The sequence below is a fragment of the Ovis aries genome, chromosome 12 (assembly GCF_016772045.2).
Source record: "Ovis aries strain OAR_USU_Benz2616 breed Rambouillet chromosome 12, ARS-UI_Ramb_v3.0, whole genome shotgun sequence".
Taxonomy (NCBI): Eukaryota; Metazoa; Chordata; class Mammalia; order Artiodactyla; family Bovidae; genus Ovis; species Ovis aries.
This window is the reverse complement of record NC_056065.1, coordinates 51,004,688-51,031,573: the sequence shown is the minus strand read 5'-3', so window position 1 is coordinate 51,031,573 and position 26,886 is coordinate 51,004,688. Positions and strand designations below refer to the sequence as shown.

At 37.0% G+C, this 26,886-nt stretch overlaps 1 protein-coding gene and 1 non-coding gene across 5 annotated transcripts in view; both read left to right on the top strand.

Annotated features, from left to right (window-relative positions):
- Positions 1-26,886, top strand: part of SPEN (spen family transcriptional repressor) — an 88,105-nt gene that overhangs the window by 8,292 nt on the left and 52,927 nt on the right. For 2 of the 4 annotated variants that reach the window (XM_027975860.3, XM_027975859.3), the window contains exons 2-3: positions 17,006-17,326; positions 20,432-20,908. In XM_027975860.3, coding sequence (XP_027831661.1) covers positions 17,006-17,326; positions 20,432-20,908 — 798 coding nt within the window. The remainder of the gene's footprint in view (positions 1-17,005; positions 17,327-20,431; positions 20,909-26,886) is intronic. The other 2 variants (XM_060396580.1, XM_042257427.2) reach the window with 1 other exon arrangement.
- On the top strand, positions 14,595-14,665 carry TRNAK-UUU (transfer RNA lysine (anticodon UUU)). Its single transcript has one exon. It is a non-coding gene; the product is annotated as a tRNA-Lys (tRNA).

The following is a 26,886-nucleotide window of genomic DNA, read 5'->3' as shown; positions in this document are numbered from 1 at the left end:
TGGCTGCATTGGGCCTTAGTTGTGGCATGTGGATCTAGTTCCCTGATCAGGGATTGAACCCAGGCTCCCTGCACTGGAAACTAGGAGTCTTATCTACTGGACCACCAGGGAAGTCCCCTCATTGTTAACTCTTGACTGTATTATATACTGCTGTGGTTGTTGCCAAATGATAATCTATTACTATGATTACTTCTTCAGTAATTCTGCTGTAGGTAAGAATTTTCCATATGTATATTTGGAAATATATGTATATATACATATGTAAATGTATATATTTATACATATGTACAAAGTATAAATATATGTATTGAGAATATATATAACATTTTGAATAAAGGTGAAAGAGGAGAGTGAAAAACCTGACTTAATACTCAGCATTCAAAAAATGAAGATCATAGCACCCAGTCCCATCACTTCATGGCACATAGATGGGGAAACAATGGAAACAGTGCAGACTTTGTTTTCTTGGGCTCCAGAATCACTGCAGATGATGACTGCAGCTTGTTCCTTGGAAGAAAAGCTATGACCAACCTAGACAGCATATTAAAAAGCAGAGACATTACTTTGCCAACGAAGGTCCATATAGTCAAAGATACGGTTTTTCTGGTAGTCATGTATGGATGTGAGAGTTGGACCATAAAGAAAGCTGAGCACCAAAAAATTGATGCTTTTGAACTGTGGTGTTAGAGAAAACTCTTGAGAGTCTCTTGGACTGCAAGGAGATCCAACCAGTCAATCATAAAGGAAATCAATCCTGAATATTCATTAGAAGAACTGATGATGAAGCTGAAACTCCAGTACTTTGGCCACCTGATGTGAAAAGCCGATTCATTAGGAAAGACCCTGATGCTGGGAAAGATTGAAAGCAGGAGGAGAAGAGGATGACAGAGGACAAGATGGTTGGATGCTGCCACCACCTCAGTGGACATGAGTTTGAGCAAAGCTCCGGGAGATGGTGAAGAACAGGGAAGCCTGGCGTGCTGCAGTCCATGGGATTGTAAAGAGTCGGACATGACCAAGCAACCAAATAACAATATATATTTGGAAATATGTGTGTACGTACAGACACACATATATATGATTTCCATTTTTTTCTGTAGGTTTTAATTCAGGGTTTGCTTATTTTGATACCCAAATCATTCTAGATTTGACCAGTGGGAACCCCTTCAAATTGGCTACTTTGCTCTTTTGCTATCTCCCCACTATTCTCTTAAACATTTATTTCTGGCAACAACAAAGGCTTATCTTGTATTTTCCCTCCCCCAGTCCTGGAATCAACCATTTGTCCAGGAAACTCTTGGTTCTTTTCATGAGGGATGATATTTAGAAACCAAGATCTGGGTGCAAGTTTACTCATTGGTACAGAGATAAGAGGATGTGTATTGTGTGTGTATATGCATACTACCTCTTCATTGACTACACTAAAGCTTATGACTGTGTAGATCACAAGCTGGAAAATTTTTAAAGAGATGGAAATACCAGATGATCTTACTTGTCTCCTGAGAAACCTGTTTGTGGGTCAAGAAGCAGCAGTTAGAACCTTACACAGAACAACTGACCTGTTCAAAATTGGGAAAGGGGTATGAGAAGGCTGTATATTGTCACCCTGCTTATTTAACTTCTGTGCAGAGTACATCATGCAGAATGGCAGGCTGGATGAATCACAAGCTGGAATCAAGATTGCAGGGAGAAGAGTCAGCAATCTCAGATATGCAGATGATACCACTCTAATGGCAAAAAGTGAAGAGGAACTAAAGAGCCTCTTGATGAAGGTGAAAGAGGAGAGTGAAAAGGCTGGCTTAAAATCCAACATTCAAAAAACTAAGATCATGGCATCTGGTCCCATCACTTCATGGCAAATAGATGGGGAAAAAATGGAAGCAGTCACAGATGTTATTTTCTTGGGCTCCAAAATCACTGTGGACAGTGACTACAGCCATGAAATTAAAAGATGCTCGCTCCTTGGAAAGGTATGACAAACCTAGACCACTCAATCCTAAAGGAAGTCAACTCTGAATATTCATTAGAAGGAATGATGCTGACGCTGAAGCTCCAATACTTCGGCCAACTGATATGAAGAGATGACTCACTGAAAAAGACTGATGCTGGGAAAGATCGAAGGCAAAAGAAGAGGGTGGCAGAGGTTGAGATGTTATCACTGACTCAATGGATGTGAATCTGAGCAAACTCCAGAAGATAGTGAAGGACAGGGAAGCCTGATGTGCTGCAGTCCATAGGGTCACAGAGTTGGACACGACTTGGCAACTGAGCACCACCACCACCAAAATGTATGCATATATATACACTACATGTACCACTATATCATATATTTAAAAGCTATGTTCGCACATGTTTCAATACATGAGGATTCTTTCTGAACTCCCCATTTCCATGTTTATAAACTGCTTCTCAGACAGTGAGAATCCCGACGGTTGTTATTCTCAAAATATTTGCTTCTTTACCTAGTCATGTTCTCAGTGTAGCTAGTATCCCAGCCACTCTGCCTCATCTACGTTTGGGCTCCTCACCCCTGCTGCCGCTGCATCAGATCCCCTCCCTCTTGCCTATTCTCTTTGAAAACCGACACTGGGGGGAGGTAGAAGGCAAGGCAAGGAAGGTGGAGCTGGAAATTACTTGAATGTTTTTGTCTTCAATTTTTTACCTTATAGGAGACAACTTGTGGATGGATGAATCACCTGCCTCTGGTGCCATTTGTAGGCAGATTTAGAGCAACCTCACTTTTTAAACTGTTGGTTTTGATTCTACTTCCCCACTGACTTTATGACATGAGGTTAATCACAGGATCAATATGAACTGTATTATATGCTTAGTCATTCAGAAGAGGGAGTGGTAAGGAGCTTGTTTTTTAGGAGTAACATTAGGTCCCATCACTGTTCCATGTATTTGGGTGTTAGTCATTCACTTTATGTGATATCTCAGCAAATTTTGCCCTTGCTCTATTTCCCCCAAACCTTACTGACCTCAACCTTATTTCTTTTTTTGTTTTAACTTAAATTTTTAAAAATTAATTTTAAATTAGTAAATTTTAATTAAATTTCTTAATTGAAGTATAACTGACATAACCTTATATTGATTTCAGGTATACAACATAATAAAGTGATACTTGTATATACTGCAAAATGATTACCGTTGGTTAACATTCCTCATCATACATAGTTATAAAAACCGTTTTTTTTTTTCTCGTGATGAGGGCTTTTAATATTTACTCTCATAGGAACTTTCACAATGCAAATACAGTATTAACTACAGTCACTGGCTATACGTTATGTCCCTGTGACATTCACTTTATTACTGGAAGTTTGTATCTTTTGAGCCCTTTTGTTCCACCCATCTCCACACTCACCAAGCGCTGATCTTTTTTCTGTATCAATAAACTTTTTTTGTTTTAAAGAATTCCCATGTAAAGGAGATCAAATGGTACTTGTCTTTCTCTGACTTAATTCACTTAGTATTCTGCCCTCAAGGTTTACTCATTCTGTTCCAAATGTCAAGATTTCCTTGTCTGTAGCTGAATAGTATTCCATTCTGCATGTGTGTACATACATACACAGCCCACATGTCACATTTTCTTTATCCATCCATTGATCTGAGGATGCAGATTGTTTCCATATCTTGGCTTTTGGTAATAAATGAATATTGCAGTGAACGTGAGGGTGCACATATCTTTTCAAGTTAGTGTTTTTATTTTCCTTGGATATATACCCAGAAGTGGAATTGCTGTCATATGGTAATTATATTGTTAACTTTTTGGTGAACCTCCATACTGCTTTCCATAGTGGTGGCACTCAACTTTCTTTTTCCCTCTCCCTGTATACTACTATTTGTCCCTGTCCAAAGAATTGCTTAATAAATTAAGAACTGTATTCCTTTGCACAAGCCCTACAATGTGTATAGTTGGTACTCAAGTTTGTAATTGCTTTAAGAATCCTTTTTTTTTTAAACTCAGGCTCTAAATAAAATACATAAGATTTATTTTAAAAATTTTGTTGAGGTATAATTTGCATACAATAAAATGTACCTGCTTCAAGTGTTGTTTGTTGAATTTTGAGTAATGTAGGCATCCTTGTAATCACCACCACTACCACAGTCAAGATACTACATTTATTTACTTATTGATGGACATTAGACTATTTAAATTTTTTTTTAATCTGTAAGTTTTAATCTTTCTTTATAGCTTAATTTGTTGGAAATCAGGTTGACTGTAGTTTCTCACAGCATGTGTTTTTGTGTTTTGCTGATTACATTTTTGTCCTGTGGTATACATTAACATCACTTTTTGTCCTCTCTGTTTCCTATAAGTTCAAAAGGGCCTATTTTTGAATATTTGATAACTGTGTTTCAATATAATTGGTTTCCTTGTAATTCATGCATTTTATTTTCCTTATGACCCCATGGACTGTAGCCTGCCAGGCTGTTCTGTCCATGGAATTTCCAGGGAAGAATACTGAAGTGGGTTGCCATTTCCTTTTCCAGGAGATCTTCCCAACCCAGGAATCAAACCCAAGTCTCTTGCATTGTCAGGTGGATTCTTTACCACTGAGCCTTTAATTTAATAATATTCTGAGAAAGGGTTTATGGGTTTCACAAGACTGTCAAAGCAGTCCAGGGAAAAAAGTTTAAGAAACATTGGTTTAGGCAAATCATTAGGTTAAGAGTAGAATGCTAGCAGTATATTTAAGTACTGATTTTAGCCTTGACCTAAAAAGGTTGAGGTTAAAAAGTTAATCACTGAAAAACTTTGACTTGAAAATGAAATGAAGTAGTGTCCTTTGAATAGCTTGATTTTTTCCCTCTTTTTCCTCATTGTAAACTTAGATTAGAACTGCTCTTTTTCTTGTGGGAATTTTTTTTCTGTTTTTTTCATCCTCCTCCCTCCCCCATTTAGCCTAAAAATCATGGAATCTTTAGGTTTTTAGGATTATTCCTTTTAGTCAGCTTTAATTCTTTTAATGACGTGAATTTCAAGCACATCCAATGTTAGAATTAAATGCCATATTAGATATTAATTTCTGTTATATAGATGGGTCTAGCCTTAAAGAAAACAAGATTTGTAAAAATCTCAATTTATGGAGTGTCTTTAATTCAGTTAGTATGTGATATTGTATATAAAACAAGACAGGGAATTCCCTGGTATTCCACTGGTTAGAACTCCATGCTTTCACTGCCTAAGGCCTGGGTTCAGTCCCTCATTGGTGAACTAAGATCCTGTAAGCCATGTGGTGCAGCAAAAAAGGACAAAATAGGAAACTAACTCTTCAGTAACACATTTATTATCTAAAGTGGGTACATTTATTTTCTCCAATAAATTAAATGGGTTGGATTTTGAGATTTCTGAGGTCTTCTTAGTTTAGAAAATCTTGTTCTAGGGCAAACTATGAAAATGTTAGAACTGGTAAAGGGTCTTTATTGCCATGGATAAATGTTTAATGACAAGACAAGGTATAAAATGGTACATGTAACATGATCTCTATCAGTCAGTTCAGTTGTGTTGCTCAGTCGTGTCCGACTCTTCGAGACCCCACGGACTGCAGCATGCCAGGCCTCCCTGTCCATCACCAGCTCCTGGAGTTCACTCAAACTCTTGTCCGTTGAGTCACTGATGCCATCCAGCCATCTCATCCTCTTGTCGTCCCCTTCTCCTCCTGCCTTCAATCTTTCGCAGCGTCAGGGTCTTTTCCAATGAGTCAGTGTTTCACATCAGGTGGCCAAAGTATTGGAGTTTCACCTTCAGCATCAGTCCTTCTAATGAATTCAGGACTGATTTCTTTTAGGTTGGACAGGTTGGATCTCCTTGCAGTCCAAGGGACTCTCAAGAGTCTTCTCCAACACCACAGTTCAAAAGCATCACTTCTTCAGGGCTCAGCTTTCTTTATAGTCCAACTCTCACATTCATACATGACTACTGCAAAAAACATAGCTTTGACTAGATGGACCTTTGTTGGCAAAGTAATGTCTCTGCTTTTTAATATGCTGTCTAGGTTGGGCATAACTTTTCTTCCGAGGAGCAAGTGTCTTTTAATTTCATGGCTGCAATCACCATCTGCAGTGATTTTGGAGCCCAAGAAAATAAAGTCTGTCACCGTTTCCACTGTTTCTCCATCTATTTCCCATGAAGTGATGGGATCAGATGCCATGATCTTAGTTTTCTGAATGTTGAGCTTTAGGCCAACTTTTCCACTCTCCTCTTTTCACTTTCAAGAGGCTCTTTAGTTTCTCTTCACTTTCTGCCATAAGGGTGGTGTCATCTGCATATCTGAGGTTATTGATATTTCTCCCAGCAATCTTGATTCCAGCTTGTGTTTCATCCAGCCCAGCATTTCTCATGATGTACTCTGCATGTAAGTTAAATAAACAGGGTGACAGTATATAGCCTTGATGTACTCCTTTCCCTGTTTAAAACCAGTCTATTGTTCCATGTCCAGTTCTAACTGTTGCTGCCTGACCTGCATACAGATTTCTCAAGAGGCAGGTCAGATGGTCTGGTATCCCCATCTCTTTCAGAATTTTCCAGAGTTTGTTGTGGTCCACACAGTCAAAGGCTTTGGTGTAGTCGATAAAGCAGAAGTAGATGTTTTTCTGAAACTCTCTTGCTTTTCCATGATCCAGCGGATGTTGGCAATTTGATCTCTGGTTCCTCTCTGTCTTTCCTAAATCCAGCTTGAACATCAGGAAGTTCATGGTTCACGTATTGCTGAAGCCTGGCTTGGAGAACTTTCAGCATTACTTTACTAGCATGTGAGATGAGTGCAATTGTGCGGTAGTTTGAGCATTCTTTGGCATTGCCTTTCTTTGGGATTGGAATGAAAACTGACCTTTTCCAGTCCTGTGGTCACTGCTGAATTTTCCAAAATTTTGCCATATTTTCAAACCTGCTGGCAGATTACTGGCATGATCTCTATGGGGCCGGTGAAAATCTGTACATGTAACTCTCTCGTGTATATGCTCACTGTGTCAACTTTTGATACAAATGGTGTTTTGATAACTGAAAACTTAAAGTGAGAGATGAACAAGTATAAAATTAAAAGCTCTTGCAAGCCAAAGAAAAAGAAAATCTGGTTCTGCCTGTCATTCTTCATAATGAATAAGAGTCACTGGAATGCTGTGACGATTTAAAAAAAATACATATTAATGATTAGTTGGATAATAAAAGAGCTTATTATCTCTAAATATTGTGTATCCATCATGCAAAACATAGGCATATCAGTTCTTTTCAAGTGAATCATTCTGCTAAATAGCTAAGCTTATCAATCAAAAATAGCCTTTCTTAGGTCCAAATTTAAGTGGTCTTTGTAAAGTTTCAAACAGTTTTAAATTATATTGCAGTTAATTTTTAAAAATAGTGTGTATGTCTTATTATGCTATTCTAAGGTATATAAGAATATATTCTTAATTTTTCTTGTCACTTATAGCACCCCATTTTATTTTACTTTTTAATGAACTAACCCTTTCCATGGTGGTTTTTGACACAGATTATTCCATTTCAGTATAAGTTTGCTTTGCCAATGTAAAAGTAGATATATAAAAGGAACTTGATTCACAACTTGGGGTCTCACAGGGTTGTGACATTAGATTTCCTTTGTGTTGATCTTATTGGAAATTTGATGGTAAAACATTTTTGCTTATAAGAAAAATCTTTTTAGTTCTAAAGATGATAATCAAACTAAAGTGTTGACTGAATAAGTTTGCATATTAATATTTTTGGGAATGATTGGATAGAGACTGGTGACTTAATAATTTAATGGATTTAATTTTGTGCAAGTTGTTTTTTCATTGGGAAGCATGATTATTTAAAAGTTTATAAATCATTGGAATTAAGTAGAAAAATCCAAATGCCTTTTAAGATTAGAGTGGTACATTTCTTTAATCTGGAAATACAGGTAGTCTTTAAAGATTTTACAAAACAACAATGGTGGATAAAAAGAATATGAAATTTGTGTATATTATAAAAAGATCACATTTCTATCTTGATTTTATTCTACCTAAGCAACCAAATATTATGAAACTAGGATAGAAATGTAATCAAGTGAAATATTGGAAGAAATTTATGAATTTCTCAAAGTCTTTTTTAAACTGTTATTTTGTTACTACTACGAAGTAAGCCATAGATTAGAAGTTAATTTCCTTTTCAGGGACTGTACTGTAATAGTCCTATTAAACCAGGTAGGGAGCACATTTTCAAAGAGACCTTGGCATTTATCCCCCTTCCTTCCTTTCTTCCTTCTCTATCCTCCTTCCCTGAGGTCTTCATTGCTGCATGTGGGCTTTCTCTAGTTGCCTTGAGCTGGGGGCGGGGAGGAGGGGGTACTCTTTGTTTGTTTTCTTTAGTGCGGGCTTCTCCCTGCAGTGGCTTCTCTGGTTGCAAACACAGGCTGCAGGCACCCGACCTGTGGGCTCCAGGGCCGAGGCTTCAGTTGCTGTGGTGCACTGGCTTAGCTGCCCTGAGACATATGGGATCCTCCTGGACCAGGGATTGAACCCATGTCCCTTGCATTAGCAGGCAGATTCTTAACCACTGTACTACCAGGAAAGTCTAAGTGAGTATTTTTGATTTCCAGTATTATGTTAGGAAAGGAAATTCTGACTTATGCTACAACATGGATGAACCTTGAAGACATTATGCTAGGTGAAGTAAGTCACAAAAGAACAAACACTGTATGTGTCTGCTGCTGCTGCTAAGTCGCTTCAGTCGTGTCCGACTCTGTGCGACCCCGTAGATGACAGCCCACCAGGCTTTGCCGTCCCTGGGATTCTCCAGGCAAGAACACTGGAGTGGGTTGCCATTTCCTTCTCCAATTCGTGAAAGTGAAAAGTGAAAGTGAAGTCGCTCAGTTGTGTCCGACTCTTCGTGACCCCATGGACTGTAGCCTACCAGGCTTTTTCCGTCCATGGGATTTTCCAGGCAAGAGTACTGGAGTGGGATGCCATCGCCTTCTCCGCTGTATGCGTCTACTTACATTAACTACCTGGAGCAGTCAAATTCATAGAGACAAAGTGAAATGGTGGTTCCATTTTTTTTTTTAATTGTTATAAGCAGTACTGCTTACACAGAAATCTTGTACACTGAGACGTGCAATTATACATGAATGAAAAATTCCTGTGAATGAAATTTCTGGGGATGTGTGCTTAGTTCTAAATTTCTTTTTTCATTTATTTTTGACTGGGTCACAGGGCACGAGAAATCTTAGTTCACTGACCAGGGATCGAATTTGCACCCCTGTGTTAGAAGCAGAGTCCTAACCACTAGGTTAGTCTAGGAGTGTCTCGTTAATAAAGACACTATCAGATTGTCTTCCTTAGACGTTTATCTAATTTATACTCTTGCAGACAGTGTTATGAAAGTATTATTTTCTTAGACTTTCACTGTTATCTAGATATTAATATTTAGATTTTTGTGTTACATGGTACTCTTTTTGGATTTTTGGGATTTTGAGTGAAACTTAAAGAATTTCCTGTTTAGGTATTTTGCCAATTTTTTTTGGGGGGGGAGCTTTTGTCTCCTTTGATTTGCAGAAGTTTGTATGTTTAGGAAATCACTTATTTCTCATTTGCAGGTATTTTTCCCCATTTGTCTTTTGACTGCATTTGCAATTTAGGAGCTATAATCTTTACGTGGTTTAATTTATATGGTCTTTTTCCTTTATGACATAGGTATTTTATGTCATGCTGAGAGTCTGTAGAAGACTGTACAACAAACTATTAATTATTTATTTTTGGCAGAGAGAACACAAATCAGTAAGCTGTTACAAATCATTCTCCACCCCCTTCTTTTTCCACAACTCCCGCATTCCTCCAAGTAGAGCAACATTTTAGAATATTAGCTTTTCCTAAAAATGAGGCTGGGAGCCTGTAGTTGACTTTGCTGGATGTAGGGATTCTGTGTCTGTTTTTGCCATCTTTAGTTATTATTTGTACAGTTCGTACTCCAAAGATAGGGTGTGATTAAAGGGGAATATGTTAATTTTTTAAGAATAGCTTATAGATATGTTTTTGGAGAAGGCAATGGCACCCCACTCCAGTACTCTTGCCTGGAAAATCCCATGGATGGAGGAGCCTGGTGTGCTGCAGTCCATGGGATCACGACTGAGCGACTTCACTTTCACTTTTCACTTTCCTGCATTGGAGAAGGAAATGGCAACCCACTCCAGTGTTCTTTCCTGGAGAATCCCAGGGACGGGGCAGCCTGGTGGGCTGCTGTCTATGGGGTCGCACAGAGTCAGACACGACTGAAGCAACTTAGCAGTAGCAGCAGCAGCATAGATATGTTTTATACATTTACACTGAAAGAATTCGGTATTGCTGTGAAATGAAGATAGGTTTTGCTTGTCATCTGATGGGTTTCTTATCTTCCCAGGCAGGCATGCCTGAAATAGAAAATGTCTTCGATGTGTGCCCATTTACAGGAAATGTGGCATTCAGTTGATTGATTGAATAGGCCAAAAAGTTCGTTCGGGTATTCTGAAAACCCCAAATGAATAAAAACTTTTTGGCCAACCCAATATATTGAGGGTAACGTAGACGCTAAAGGAGACGTAAATTCTGATGTATTAAAAGACAGTGACAGGGGCTTCCCTGGGAGTCCAGTGGTTAAGAATCCACCTTGCAATGCAGGGAACACCGGTTTGATCCTTGGTTGTAGAATATCCCACATGCCCTGGGGCAACTGAGTCCATGAGCCACAACTACCGAGTCCATAGGCAGTAACTACTGACCCCTGCGCGCTGTAGAACCCATGGTCCGCAACAGCAGAAGCCTCCACAATGAGAAGCCTGTGCTCTACAACTACAGAAAGCCCGTGCATGGCATTGTAGACTCATCACAGCCAAAAATACATACATACATACATACATACATACATACACACGTAAACAGTGAAGAAAAGACAGTAACAGGTACTATTTTGTGTCTTTTTCTTTTAATAGCAGTTTTAATGAGAAATAATTCATATAGCATAAAATTCTTCCCCTGAAGGTTTACAGTTCATTTGTTTTTTGGAATAATTGCAGAGTTGTACCGCCATCACCACTGATATCAGAATTTTTTTTTTTTGATATCAGAATATTTTTATCATTCTGGAGTGAAACCTATTAGCAGTCATTCCCCATTCTTTCTTTTCCCCAACTTCTGGCATCCACTGATCTTTTTTCTACTTCTGTGTTTGCCTATTTTGGACCTTTCACATATGAAATCATACGCTATGTGATTGGCTTCTTTTACTTAGTATACTATCTTCGAGATTCATCCATTGTTGTAGCATGTTTTAGGACTTCATTCCTTTTTATTGCCAAATGACATTCTACTGAATGGACATACCACATTTTAAAAACTCCACTCAGCAATTGAACTTTTTTTTTGGCTATTATGAATAATGATATTGTGACATTTCTGTGTTTTTATGTGGACATTTTCAGTTCATATCTAGGAGAAGAATTACTGAATTATATTGTTCTAAGTTGAACATTTTCAGGAACTTCCAAATTGATTTCCAAAGCGACTGTACCATTTTGCAATTTCACCAGCAATGCCTTAGGGTTTAGAAATCTTTGGAAAATCTTAGAAATCTTCTTGTCCTAATCACTTGTTATTGTCTGTCATTTTTATTTTCACCACTGTAGTGAGTATGAAGTGGTATCTCACTATGGTTTTGGTTCTTATTGTCCTAAAGTCTGATGTTGTTAAGCGAATTTTTGTGTTTATTGGCTGTTTACCTTTTGGGGAGAAATTGTCTATATATCCTTTGCCTATTTTTAAATTGCAATATATCTTTTTCACTGTTGAGTTGTAAGAGCTATCAGCTAAATAATTTGCAAATATTTTCTCTTTTCTGGGCTTATATCATTTTTTCATCCTTTGGACAGAGTAAAACTATTAGCTTGTAATTTGTGATTGTCATGCTAACAATTTAAATTTATCTTTGTCATTCTAGATAATTGTTAAAGCAGGTTCATCCTTTGGTTTTTAACTTAATTTAAATTGATAATGAGACATATGACATATTAAAATATCAACATCTTATTTGGTTATGTCCAAATTGCAGGAGTTTTGCAATCTAAATATATAATTCTGAGCTACATACTACATTTAATGTGTTGATGTATGGGGAGTATCAGTAATTGTAAATGATGTAGCTTTAATGTCCATCTCCACTATGTTGAGGACCAGAAATAGCTGTGATTTATTTGAAAAGATTGAGATTGTACACTTAAATGGCTAAATAGCTAATTTTATGTTACATTTTATTGCAATGAAAGTTAAAAAAAATTTGACCTGTGACCATGTAGGAAAATTGTGGCCAGCTCCAGTTTAAATGCTGTTGGGAACCCCTGGAGGAGGGCATGGCAACCCACTCTAGTATTCTTGTGTGGAGAATCCCATGGACAGAGGAGCCTGGCATAGGTTCCATAGGCTTGCACAGAGTCAGACATGACTGAATTGACTTAGCACACACACACATATGCATTTAAATTTCTAGCGGATTCTGCATTTTGGTATTCTTGAAGTATTTGTAGTCACTGGTATAGGAAATAAAGGTCTAACACAGAGGGGAAACCACTCTTTTGGTCTAAATATAGGATCAAGTCATTGATTTATAAATTTTGTAATTCCTTCATAAAAATTTTTTACTATTAAAGGTTTCTGTAAGTGTTGATGTTACAGCATTGTTACAGATAGCTTGGTGGTTGTGATGGATATATTTATAACCCAACTGTTTGAGTTTGGAAGAGGAGTGATTTTGAATATTTTAATAATGTAAAAAAATTGTCATTTAGTTGCAAAGTTGTGTCTGACTGTTTAGCAACCCAATAGACTGAGCCACCAGGAAAGCCCATAAATAGATGTTTAGGGGGGACCAAGGAAAAGTGAGGTGAAGTCGCTCAGTCCTTCCTGACTCTTTTCGACCCTATGGACTGTAGCCCACCAGACACCTCCATCCGTGGGATTTTCCAGGCCAGAGTGCTTGAGTGGGTTGCTATTTCTTTCTCCAGGGATCTTCCTGACCCAGGGATCGAACCCAGGTGTCTCACTTTGTAGGCAGATGCTTTTACTATCTGAGCCTCCAGGGAAGCCATCACAGTAAATGTGGCATTATTTAGGGTTATTTTAAAACTCTCTCTTAAAAACTTATAAGACCTATAGTGTATGTTGATAAATTTAATATTTTTTGATGGTGAATATTTTTGACCAAATAGAAACCAATGTAATATTTTTTGATTTGTGTTTTTGAAAACAAACCTTTTAGATTTTATATACTGCAACTGGTAGCAATCAAATACGATTTCTCAAGTTTATGTTCTCATTTTTAAAAAATTTAGGTTCTCTTGATTCTTTAAAAGCTACAAGTGAATTAACTTATTACTACAAGCAGTGACTATGTAACTTAAAAAATTTTGTGCGTATTACTGGAGACTCCTTGATAGATTCTCTGAAAACCTATAGCTAAGGCTTGATATTTTTTAAAAAAGGAAATATTATCTAATTGTGATTTTATTATTTTTGTTCTTTTTTCTTTTTTAATTAGTAAATGTTAGATAAATGTTTCATCTTGAACACTTGAGGACTACTTGAGTACTATAGGAAATGCGTTGTTTTGAAAAGAGACAAAACCAGGAAATCACATTTACATTTTGTTTTTGTTATTCAGTTGCTAAGTTGTGTCTGACTCTTTGCGATCCCATGGACAACAGCATGCCACGCTTCCCTGTCCTTCACTATCTTCCGAAGTTTGCTCAAACTCATATCCATTGAGTCAGTGATGCCATTCAACCATCTCACCTGTCACCTCTTTCTCCTCCTGCCCTCAATCTTTCCCAGCATCAGGGTCTTTTCCAGTGAGTCAGCACCGCATCAGGTTGCCAAAGTATTCAAGCTTCAGCGTCAGTTCTTCCAGTGAATATTCAGGGTTGATTTCCTTTGGATTGACTTGTTTGATCTCCTTGCTGTGCAAGGAACTCTCATGAGTCTTTTCCAGCACCACAGTTCAAAAGCATCAATGCTTTGGTGCTTAGCCTTCTTTATGGTCCATCTATCACATCTGTACATGCTGAGTTTTTATGAATATGAAGAGTTAAGCAGTTTTTTTCTTTTTTAAAGATTTGGGTGTTTATAGTCTGCTCAGTGTAAAAGAGTACTGTAATAGCTGATGAAGTTCTTTGTTAAATTTGGAGACAAATTTGTATTTTGTTTCCAGAGTGTATCCCCCTTATATAACAATGATGGGGACTGTGAGCCCACCATTTTGATGAAGGGGGCCCATTTGGCTTTGTTTTACATGCATAATCTGTGCATTGAGTATTTGGTCCCTCTTTTCAGTATTGCATTTAGCTCTTTGTTACTCAAAATTTAAGCTTAAATATTTGTTTTTCCTGTCGTAGTTTGGCTGAGTTTTTTTGACGGAGAGTTGGCTGATACTTCCGTCTTCTCTCTTTCTTCTTTCTAATAGAATAAACCTTTGTGCTCTTGGGCTGAAGTGATAAGTTGTGTATGTGTGTGCATGTTAAAATATACAAAATACAAAATTTATTATTTTAACCATTTGACGTGTACAGTTGGTGACATTAAGTGCATTCACAGGGAAGTCCCCGGTGGTCCAGTGGTTGGATTTGGTGCTTTTACTGCCAGGGCCCAGGTTCTATCCCTGGTTGGGGAACTAATCCTGGAAGCTGCTTGGCACAGCCAAAAAAAGTGTACTCACAATGTTATGTAACCATTAGCACTATCTATTTCTAGAATTTTTTCATCCCATACAAAATTCCATTCTGTACCATTAAGCAGTATCTCCCCAACCCTTATTCTACTTTGTCTTCATGAATTTGTCCATTCCAGATACCTCATACAAGTGGAATCATAAATTAATTGTCCTTTTGTGTCTGGCTTATTTCATTTAGTATGATGTTTTCAAGGTTTATCCATGTTCTAACACATATCAAGACTTCATTTCTTTTTATGTCTTAATATAATATTCCATTTTATGTATATACCACATTTCATTTTATTCATTCATCCATTGATGGACACGGGTTGTTTCCATCTTTTGGTGTTTGTGAATAATGACATTGGTGCACATATACCAACATTGGTACATATGAGGGCTTCACTCATAGCTCAGTTGGTAAAGAATCTGCCTGCGATGCAGGAGACCCTGGTTCAATTCCTGGGTTGGGAAGATCCGCTGGAGAAGGGATAGGCTACCCACTCCAGTATTCTTGGGCTTCCCTTGTGGCTCAGCTGATAAAGAATCTGCCTGCAATGAGGGAGACCTGGGTTTGATCCCTGGGTTGGGAAGATCCCCTGAAGAAGGAAAAGGCTACCCACTCCAGTATTCTGGCCTGGAGAATTCCATGTACTAAGTCCGTGGGGTCGCAAAGAGTCGGACACGACCTGAGTGACTTTCACCTTCACCTTCACCAACATTGGTGCTCAAATAGTTGAGCCTTGGTTTTCAGTTGTCTTGGGTATATACCTAGGAAGTGCTGGGTCATATAATAATTCTTTGCTTAACTTTTGGAGAAAATGCTACTTTCCCACAGTGGCTGTACCATTTTACAGTCCCAGCAGCTGTGCAGGAGGTTTCAGATTTCTCCATATCCTTGCCAATACTTGTTCTGTTCTGTTCTTTTCTAATAACCAAACTAGTGGGTGTGAACTGAGTGGTATTTTATTGTGGTTTTGATTTGTATTTCCCTAATGACTAATGATTTTGAGCATCTTTTTCTGTACTTGTCTGCCATCTGTATATCTTCTTTGGAGAAGTGTCTTCTCCAATTTTTAAAAAATGAGTTAAGATTTCTTAGATTCTTGATACAAGTCATTTGTCAGATACATTTGAAGGTATTTTTTTAATGTTTATATTTCTGTTTCTATAATTTTGTTCCCCAAATTTAAAAGATCCTTTCATCGATTAATTTATCCCACGTAATTTCGTTACATCTAGTTCAGTTGCGTGATGAAACTGGATTTTAGGATTATGTTTCCCTTGTGAGATGTAACAACTTAAATCATACTGGAGAATATAAATGAAACGTTCTGCTTTCTGATAATATCAGCTTCTTCAGGGGAAGTGTAAAATTACGATCTTGGATTGTCAGCATGTAAGAGTGTTATATTTAAAAGTGCTGTGCCTGCCTTTTTACAATGACAAATTAAAAAAAAAAAGCCAAATGACAAGGATATATGAAATACAGTTAACTCCTAATGAAATTTGTAGAATTTTTTTGAATTTTAAAATTCTAGATAATTATATTTTTTATATACATGCTTCAGAATATAAACGGTGCCATACAATTTTTCTTTTTGTACATAGTAAACTGTTTTTGGAATGAAAATGAGAACATAGAGTCTGTCAAAAAGATTTTCTGATGTATTAATTTATATAAACAATTATATATAAATTATAAATTTTAACACTTTTTCTTTTAATCCTCTGGAAAAGAGAATTAAATAGCAAAAAATTACATTAAAAATTAGGACTGATACTTGCACATGCACAGAATATTTGAATTTATTTTGCCTTCCAGTAAGGAGTGTTTGAAATCATCTTATTTTTTCAGTAAAATCATTTTCACTCAATGAAAAATGAAATCTGTAGAATAGCTATTTTCAGCTACAGTTTTTACTTTAATAAAAATCTCTTAAGACTGGTAAGTTGCTTTGATTATCTTAGGTATACTATCCTTTTTTAGGATGTAAAATTCCTAATAACTTATGAAAGTCATTCAGCTCAGTGTTCTAGAAAAGTAAAAGTCAGTTTATAGTAAATAAAATATTTACAAATGAGAGCAATAAAATAATCTGGTAAAAATGTTTGTAAATATTTGCCTCGATAAAGAAAAATGTGAGTATATAAGACACTTAAAATTAACTTGCAACCCATTCCCTATATATGCATAATGTAAATTGTTTAAATATAAGAAACATTTAGAAAACTATTTTTGGAAAATTATTACCATGCAGCAATAACATTGACTATTTATTTTTTAATTTTTTTTAGATATGGCCGTGTGGAAAGTGTCAAAATTCTCCCAAAGAGGGGTTCTGAAGGAGGAGTGGCTGCCTTTGTGGATTTTGTGGACATCAAAAGTGCACAGAAAGCTCACAACTCAGTCAACAAAATGGGAGATAGAGACCTACGCACGGATTATAATGAACCAGGCACCATTCCGAGTGCTGCTCGGGGATTGGATGATACAGTTTCCATAGCATCTCGTAGTAGAGAGGTTTCTGGGTTCAGAGGAGGTGGTGGAGGGCCTGCTTATGGCCCCCCACCATCACTTCATGCACGAGAAGGACGTTATGAGCGGAGACTTGATGGGTAAGTTCCAAGGTTTCTGTAGGCAGGTATTTTGTATTTGATATGGTGAGAAACAGAAACTCGTATTTAGGGGCCCCAGATGGATTTAAAGTTTTGGGCATTCTCAATGTTTCCTATTTTGGGTTGGAAACGGAAGTGATTTCTATCCCAGTGGCTGGTATCTTATGGAATCGTAGAGGATATTTCCTGCAGCTGGTTGGATATTTACTGCTGAGATATAAAGTGGTGGAAGATTTTGAATGGCAGCATCAGTTTTGGAGTTACCTGTCTTCTAGACTTTTATTCCTTCTCTTGGATAATGTTAAGGCTTTCCTTGGATATATCTCTTCTACCTGATGGAGCTACTTGGCTACAGATTTTGTGGTTGTACTATATGGAATATTTCTGGAATATTAGAGCCTACAGATTCTTTTAGAATTTGATATTTGCTTCTCAGTTTTCAATGCACGAAGTGTATGAACGAATTGGTATGTCACCAAAAAACCTAGCAGTCCATATGATTCGACCTCTTGGATTCTACAAACAATACTTTAACCTGGAAATATGTATTTGGATGAAGAGGAGTGAAGGCAATGCTTGATTTTTCCATTTTGGATCTACACAGTTTCCATGTTGGAATTATACTCCTTGATGGAATGGGGAAAAATTGAGATGATGGACGTTCCTAAATCCTGGAATATAGCCCTTCTTTTCTAATTGCTGGAATGTATGGGATATCATGTTGTCAAGATTCCATTAGCCCAAGAGAAGAGGATTACTATCCTGTTTCTTAAGCAAGTTGCTGTCCAATTAAAGGTACTTTAGCTTTGAACACATGGTGATGATCAGTTGTGGATACAGCAATCAAAATGGACTTTGCTGGATGGCTACAAAGGTGAACTGTTGGCGAGCAACTGTGCCTTCCTCACTTCATGGAATCGCAGAGGATATTTCCTCTTCTGTCAGCTGCCTGATTCATACTTAGGGCTGGAGATTTTTGTGAATGTGGATCAATTTATAATTTTCTGCTGTCTCAAGAAAGAAGTCTGGGGGTTTGAGAGTTACAGTTTGTCTGGGACTGCTTGCTTCCAGTGGAATTATTTTATCTGGTCATTAAGATTTTTTTTCCTTGTGGTTCATCTAAATATCATTTGACACCCTTGCCCATTAAGAAGGTGGATTACCCCCAAAAGAGGGGCCAAAATTGGGGAAGTTATGTTCACAATTCTCTCCCTAGATTTAATTGGGATTATAGGTCGTGGTTCCACACTTGGAAAAGGTTGGTATGTCCTGACCTGTGTATATTAGCCCCTCTCCTAACCCAAGTCAAACTTTCTTTTTTTTCCCACTAACTCTAGAATTATTTAGTACTAATAGATGATTCAAAGAATAGCTATTAGATTTCAGCTCTGCTAGCTCTTGTGCCTGCCTTCTGTCTCTTCCTAATGGATAAGAACTTTGCATATTTATAAAATATCTGATATAGCAGTAATTCTCCTAGAACTATTACCTATTGCTTCTGTTATATCATTAATAATAGCTCTTACTGATTAACATTTGATAGGGTACTAATTGAAGTATTTATGACATTTTCTCTCTTAAGTCTCAGAAGAACCCCTCTTCTTTATTAGACAGTGAAACATCTATCCAAATTCCAGAAATGTAGCAAATTAAAAAGGAGAGTCATTTAACATATTTAAGTAGGAAAGATAATATTGAATTTTTTTTGCCATGCCAGTTGCTTTTCATAATAGCAAAAACAAAATACAGCCTAGGAGAAGGTATGATTGCTACTAAGTGAGATGGTGAAAATGAAGGTTAGTGGAGAGATTTGGAATCTAAGTATGTATTGGAAACACAGTATTAGTTGTAAGATTTTTGCCACATATTCTTTATTGCAGAGATTCTAATTCATCTGTATCTTTCATAGCTCCTTAATCACTTTTGATAAAAGATAGACCCAAAGGTAAGGTTGAGAAGAGACTCAACCTCATGCTTGAGATTCAAGTGAACTGGTGTTTTAGGAACTTTCTTAATAACTAGAGAACTGAAGATTTCTTTATAGAATTGGAATTGGTTTTTAATATTAGCTTATAATTGCATGTGTGTAATTATACATGCAACAGTTTTTGTACTCATAGATTGACAAGTATTCATGCCCTACAGAAAAAAAATTGTATAGTTAAACCATTGCTAAAAACTGAATTTTATAGTTTGCAAAGTTGCCTTATTTCATCAGAGGCAATTTGAGTATAACTAAAACCCTAAGCAAATATATTTCTTTTAACCATTAAGTAATACATTAACAGACTGAATTATGGACTAGGCATTTAAAAATTATTTGTAATTTGATAGTGCAAGAAGATAAAATAACCATTATTCTTTAATTAGTTAAATTTATCATAGAATAGCATGTGGCAGCCCAATATTTTGATATCCTAAGTGGTTTTTGGTTTGATTTTCTTTTTTAAGATTCTGTTTTTATTATTAAGTGTGATTGTTTGGGTACAGCAATTTACATAATTTACTAATTTTATAATTACCCAAGAAATTGAAAGTTAATATGAAAAAGTTATACTTAACATTTTTTTGTATACTTCTTTGAAGATGCCCTCCTATTGCTGAGACATGGGCATGCATTGCAATGAGGCTTTCATGTCTGTGTGAAAAACATATCATGGAAATTTTGCCTGAAATACATTTGCAAAGTAAATACAATTTGGCATACATTTTAATTTGGTGAAAGTATAGAAAGTTTCATTTTCATATTAAAATGAAAGTCTCTTCTTGTTCCATTAAATTTAAAATAAAAAAGGAAATGGCATATGTCTATTTCTGTATATAAGCCAGAAAATCCCTAATAAAAAGAGCAGCTGACTTACAGAACACTAGTCATGAAAGCCCAAAATACAGTTACAACAGTAATTGCTTAGCTGTGGAAATAAGTTTTGGAGTCAAGTAAAATGTTAAGCTTGTTAATGTTTGCTTACTAAAGTAGGTTACTGCCATTTAGAAAATGACCAGTTGCACAAAGAAAATGCTGAAGTGAATGTTTGCATGACTTGCTTTTAGTTTTGCTTTCCCGTTTCTGATTGATTAAATATTTTTCCCCCCTCCTAAATGCAGGGCTTCAGATAACAGGGAGCGTGCTTATGAACATAGTGCCTATGGACACCATGAACGGGGGACGGGAGGATTTGATCGGACAAGACATTACGATCAGGATTACTATAGAGATCCTCGAGAGCGGACTTTACAACATGGGCTCTATTATACTTCTCGGAGTCGAAGTCCAAACCGTTTTGACGCTCATGACCCCCGATACGAACCTAGGGCTCGGGAGCAGTTTACACTGCCCAGTGTGGTACACAGGGATATCTACAGGGACGACCTTACCCGGGAGGTACGAGGCAGAAGGCCCGAGCGGAATTACCAGCACAGCAGGAGTCGCTCACCACACTCATCCCAGTCTAGAAATCAGTCTCCTCAGAGGCTGGCTAGTCAAGCGTCTAGACCCACAAGGTCCCCTAGCGGCAGCGGCTCTAGAAGTAGATCCTCCAGTAGTGATTCAATCAGCAGCAGCAGTAGTACCAGCAGTGACAGGTAGGTTAACAGTCTTTTGTTATCAGAGACAAGGTCTTGAATAAATTGTTACAAATGAGCTACCATCAGTGGTACTGGTTTTTAGTACAGTCATATTTTTGAAAGTAATCTTGGATCATGTATGTAATGAATGAAGAAACTTTGATTAGCCCTGTAGCCAACGAGTTAACTATTTTCCCAAGTACTCGAATCTAAATGATGATTTGCAAATAGTGTTTCATCCTTCAGATGCTGAATGTTAAAATTGCCAAAAAGGAAGAAAAGTGATAACTTCAGTTGTATGAAACAAATCTTGTGCCATACAATGAACTTTTCAAAGTTCTTTAATTTCTTAGTATATACTATTTCTATTATCTGGTTGAAAATTTGTAAAAGCTGTTGGGGTAAAGATGTATTGGTGAAATATATTGTTAATATGTTTATTATCAATGTATAAATTGACGTGTACATTTTAACATCAAGATGGTAATCAATTTATAAACTCTAGTAGGAAAGCTTTCTTTAAAATTCAGGTTGTGTCTTTGCTGTTCACTAAGGGTGAGTAGGCTAATTTTTTAGGTTGGGGCTTTTTTATTTTTACAAAAGAGGAGTTGTATTTCAAAGATGAAAATGATAAATAGAAAATAATCTTAACAAGAAACAGCTTATAAGTTAGGTTATGGGTTTTGAAGTAATAGGTCAAGGTTAAAAAAAGAAAATCAAGGTAGATAGTATACTATGTTTATAATCTTGGACAAGTTACTAAAGCTCTCTAGGCCTCAGCTTTCTCATATTTCATAAGAACCATGTTTCCTAAAGTTATTTGGAAGGTTAAAATGAAAAAAATACTTAAAGTGCTTAGTTTGATACCTATATATGTTAAATAGTGCCTTCAATAACTCCTAGCTGTTGTTACTGCTACTACTTGAGATGTTGGTAGTCTTGAGTATTTTCTGTTTCTTCTTACTGTTATTCAACATGTTAATCTCAGACATTCTAGTTTTAAATTTAGGTGGGATGTATTTTAAATTTACAAGAGACAAATTTTTTGACCTAATTAAAATGCCCAGATTATTTTTCCTTTAGTATTGCCTGCTTAGAATTAACTTAAGAAAAGTAAATGATCATGTAATTGATAAAAGGCTCCTTTTATGCCTCCTGAGTTTTCTGATTCAAAACAATAAATGGAAGCCTTTTATACATCTATCTATCTAGATGTAATTTAAATATTCTGGAAGATGTAGCATATTATAGTGAAGCTTGGAAGAGTTAGGTTCTGGCTCCAGCTTTGCAGCTGTGACATGAATGAGACCCTTAACTTCTTTTGATATCATTTAATGTATTGTTGAGTTAAATGATTGACAATATTCATTTGAATTCTATAAATTGATTATAAAATCTTGTCATGATTCACTTTCTTCTGTATAGAATTGGCCTAAGATACTCAAGTTTTAGTCATTTTCCCCAAACCTACCTCAGTAAAGGGATGGCACTGCACTCCAGTGAATCAAAATTTTTTGAAGAGTCAACCAATTGAAGTGTGGAAGTTAGAGATGAAATGCATGGCTTTCAGAAGGGTGGCATTGTACTCTGGTGGGAGTTACTGTGGTTTGGGATCTGGCCCTTGGAGTTGTGGGCTCAAAAACTTGAACCCAGAGGTGATCTGATGAATTTTGATGGAGCTAATTGCTGTTTACATAGTCAAAAGAAACAGTTGTATGCTTCTGAATATTTACATTCAGAAAGATAACTGTCAGAAAGGCAGGATGAGCTTGGGAAATCTACATGGAGACTAAATTACAACCGTAGAGGATATTTTCTCCTGTCTCAACTGCCTGAATCATACTTAGGGCTGAAGATTTTTTATGCTTTAGAGCTATGAAGGATATGTAGAACTTCAAGAAGATATGAATTTTGGGCTAGACAAGGAACATTGTGAGCAGAAGGAGCAACGTGAAGAGCTACAAGTAGGTGGAAGAATGTTTTGAGAACAGCAAATAATTCAGTATGACTTAACCACGCTAATGTTTTGGGGTTTTATTTTTTATGCAGAGATGAGCCATTGAAGGATTTTGAGAAGGGAAATAGCTTGTTGAGATCTGTGCTTTAGAAAGGCATCTGCTTTAGAATAGGAAAGAGAGATTCCAGTTAGACAATTTCAGTATTCCATAGAAGGAAAACTTGGACATTGAGAGTGCCTAACTTGGGAAAAGTGGACATTGTAATAACATTCAGATTATATCGATTTATGAAAAACAGAATCAACTTTTTTGAAGACATGACGAGCCTTTTGATGCCATTCTATAAGAACAGGGCCAGGTAGGTCTTCCTTTGTGCACACTGCAGAACCAGCTAAGTGTATTGCCTTTCTCCGAGTACACATTCAAATAGTTGAAATACGTAGCTACAATTCTTAGTAAAGAGGAAGGTGAAACCAAAATCGATGTAATAGTTAAAAGATTGGTCATTATATTGTTACTGAATCAAGTATAAAGAAATAAAATATTTGGGTGTTCAGAGCACATCCATTGTCTTGGGGTTCATCCCCCCTTTTATCATATATCCTCCTTTCCTCTATAATTCTGTTGATTACAAAGTGTGTTATTTTTTAAAAAGATTTATTTATTTTATTTTTTGGCTGTGGTTGGTCTTCATTGCTGCACATAGGCTTTCTCTATTTGCGGTGAGTTGGGGCTACTCTTTGTTGGGGTGCACAGACTTCTCATTGCAGGGACTTCTCTTGTTGTGGAGCACAGGCTCTAGGCATGCGGGCTTCAGTAGTTGCAGTGCATGGGCTCAGTAATTACGGCTTATAGGCTTCAGAGTACTGGTTCAGTAGTTGTGATGCAGGGGCTTAGTTGCTCCGAGTAATGTAGGATCTTCCCGGACCAGGGATTGAACCTGTGTCCCTTCCTTGCATTGTAAGGTGGATTCTTAACCACTGGACCATCAGGGAAAATGAAAGTGAAAGTCACTCAGTTGTGTCTGACTCTTTGTGACACCATGGACTATACAGTCCATGGAATTCTCCAGTCCAGAATACTGGAGTGGGTAGCCTTTCCCTTCTCCAGGGGATCTTCCGAACCCAGGTCACCCCCATTGCAGGCAGATTCTTTGCCAGCTGAGCTACAAGGGAATCCCCTAAAAATGTAATATTTTGAGTTGTTATTGTCAATTCACAATGTTCAATGCCCTTTTGGAAGAAATGTTCTTTTTTGTAAACCTTAAAACTTGATTGTGAAATGGTGACGTTCCAAGTCCTTTAAAAATGTCAACAGGTTATAGTAAATAAAATATAGCTTGGTTTTATCTATAAAAGAGGTTTCTATTCTGTCTGTATGACTGACTGGAAAATTAATCATCCTCTGTGCCCCTTAATTGTTACTGCTTTGGTGAACAGATTCCTAGCAGTGCATTTCAAATGAGCAAACATGGGCTTGATGACAGTCTCATTGTGAACTCCTTGTAAATGATACACTAACTGTTTCTGCCAAACTATTCACAGTATTTATTTAGCTGCTGAGAAGATGAGGGGCAGGTTGCTTAATGTTACAAACTTCCTGTGTGCTACAAACTTCCTGTGTGCAGAGACCTGTGCTGCTGCTGCTGCTAAGTCGCTTCAGTCGTGTCTGACTCTGTGCGATCCCATAGACGGCAGCCCACCAGGCTCTCCTGTCCCTGGGATTCTGCAGGCAAGAACACTGGAGTGGATTGCCATTGCCTTCTCCGAGACCTGTGCTACTGGGTGTCTTTCTCTGCCTTGGTTATTTAGAGAGGCCCTTTTCTTTTCAAAATAAATTTTAAATACATAAGTTAAAAACTTTGGGGGTCAGCCTTTTTCTTGTTTGTTCCTCCTTTTGGTTTGTCCAAAGAAGAACATGTCAAGTAACCTACAGACTTTTATTCTTTCTAATCCCAGAAACAGGCATTTAGATGGAAGCCCTTAAAACAAACGTAGTAATAAGCACAGATAACTGCATATAAATAACGGTTGTTGGTTATTGTTCAGTCGCTCTCTGCAACCCCATGGACTCCAGCACGCCAGGGTTCCCTGTCCTTCACCATCTCCTGGAGCTTGCTCAGACTCATGTCCATTGAATCGGTGATGCCATCCAACCATCTCATCTTCTGTCATCCCCTTCTTCTCCTGCCTTCAATCTTTCCCAGCATCAGGGTCTTTTCCAGCGAGTCTACTCTAAGCATCAGATGGCCAGAGCTTCAGTGTCAGTCCTTCCAATGAATTCAGGGTTGATTTCCTTTAGGATTGACTGGTTTGATCTTGCTGTCCAAGGGACTCTCAAGAGTCTTCTCCAACACCACAGTTCAAAAGCATCAGTTCTTCAGTGCTTAGCCTACTTTATAGTCTAAGTCTCACAGCCATACATGACTACTGGAAAGACCTAGTGGGTGACATCTCATTGTCTCTTGTCTTTCTGGCTTTCAGTAAGCCATGTCGTCTTAAAGTGTGTTTAGTTTACCAGTTTGAAGAAATCAGAATTTTAGAGCAAGCTTCCTTCTTAAGTAGGTTTTAAGAATTGGAATAGGTTGATTTAAAAACTGTATATAGGCATTTCCCTGGCAGTCTAGTGGTTAGGACTCCATGCTTTCACTTTTGAGGGCCTGGATTCATATGTTGAAATATATAAAGACAAAGCTTGGAGATATAGGAAGGGGAAGAAAAAGACACATACAATATCACTTCCAGGTCAAAAAACTAACCTGTGAAAGTCCTTGTGGTGTTTGTTTAATAAGTCTATATAACTGCAAGCAATCAGCCTTTTCAATTCTGATGCTGTATTAAGATGTGACAGTCTTTATGCCCATCTCTTGTCCAGTATATTGGCTTTGCATTAGAATAGTTTAGTTTTTATTGAAGGGGAAATGAAAAATAATTTTTAAAAATTTTATTTAATTTTGGCAGTGCTGGGTCTTTTTTGCTGTGCATTGCCTTTCTCTAGTTGTGGCGAGCAGGGACTACTCTCCAGTTGCAGTGCGAGCACTTATTGCGGTGGCTTCTCTTCTTGCAGAGCACGGCCTCTAGGGTGTATGGGCTCAGTAGTTGTGGAACATGGGCTTGCTTGCCCTATGACATGTGGGATCTTCTTATACCAGGGATAGAACCCTTGTCCCCTGCATTGGCAGGCAGATTCTCAACCACTGAACCACCAGGGAAGTCTATAAAATATTTCTTATTGCTGGTATTATTTGTAGAACTTGTAAGTGTATTTCTTTTATATGTTTTGAATAAAATATATCAAAAATTGTATATAATTTTATTTTTTTCTGTTAGCTTAAGAATATTTTACCTGAGTTATAGTTACATAGTAATTATTTAGAATATTGAACAAATTCTGAAATTTTACAACAGATAAAGGTAAAATGAATGTGACCCTTTTAACTAAAAAAGTGTTAGCATGGCAGTCCTTAAACTGACAAGCTTTTAAAAAAATCACACACACACACTGTGTGTATATATATATATATATATATAATGTGTGTGATCAATTCTGCTAATAATTTTGTGAATGATATAGATGTTTTAGATTACAGTTTCTTAGAGGGGGAATTTTATTCACATATCCTTTTGTCTGCAGTTTCATAAGGAAGTTTTGTAGTTCATTTAGTTTATGATAGAGAATTTCAAGTTCATGAAGAAAAATTTTCAGAACTGTCTGTCTGAAGCTCAGTGGAAAAATATGGATGAGGCTGAAGAGGCACTAGATGTGGTGGTAATGCGTGTATCAAGGTGATAGTGGCAGTATACTTTTCATTTCTCTTACAGTATGCTTATTTACAATGTTGACTGGGGGAAGGAATCTCATGTTATTACTATTACCTGGCTATGTAATTTGTTATGATATATATTATATGCTAGAAACTGTCAGATAGGGCACCCGTTTTAACAGATACATACATGATGTAAGAGTCAGTTTCTTAAAGTTGTTAAAGGGATTAATAATTAGTGGGGGTTTTTTGGTGATAGTTGCAATGCTTAATCA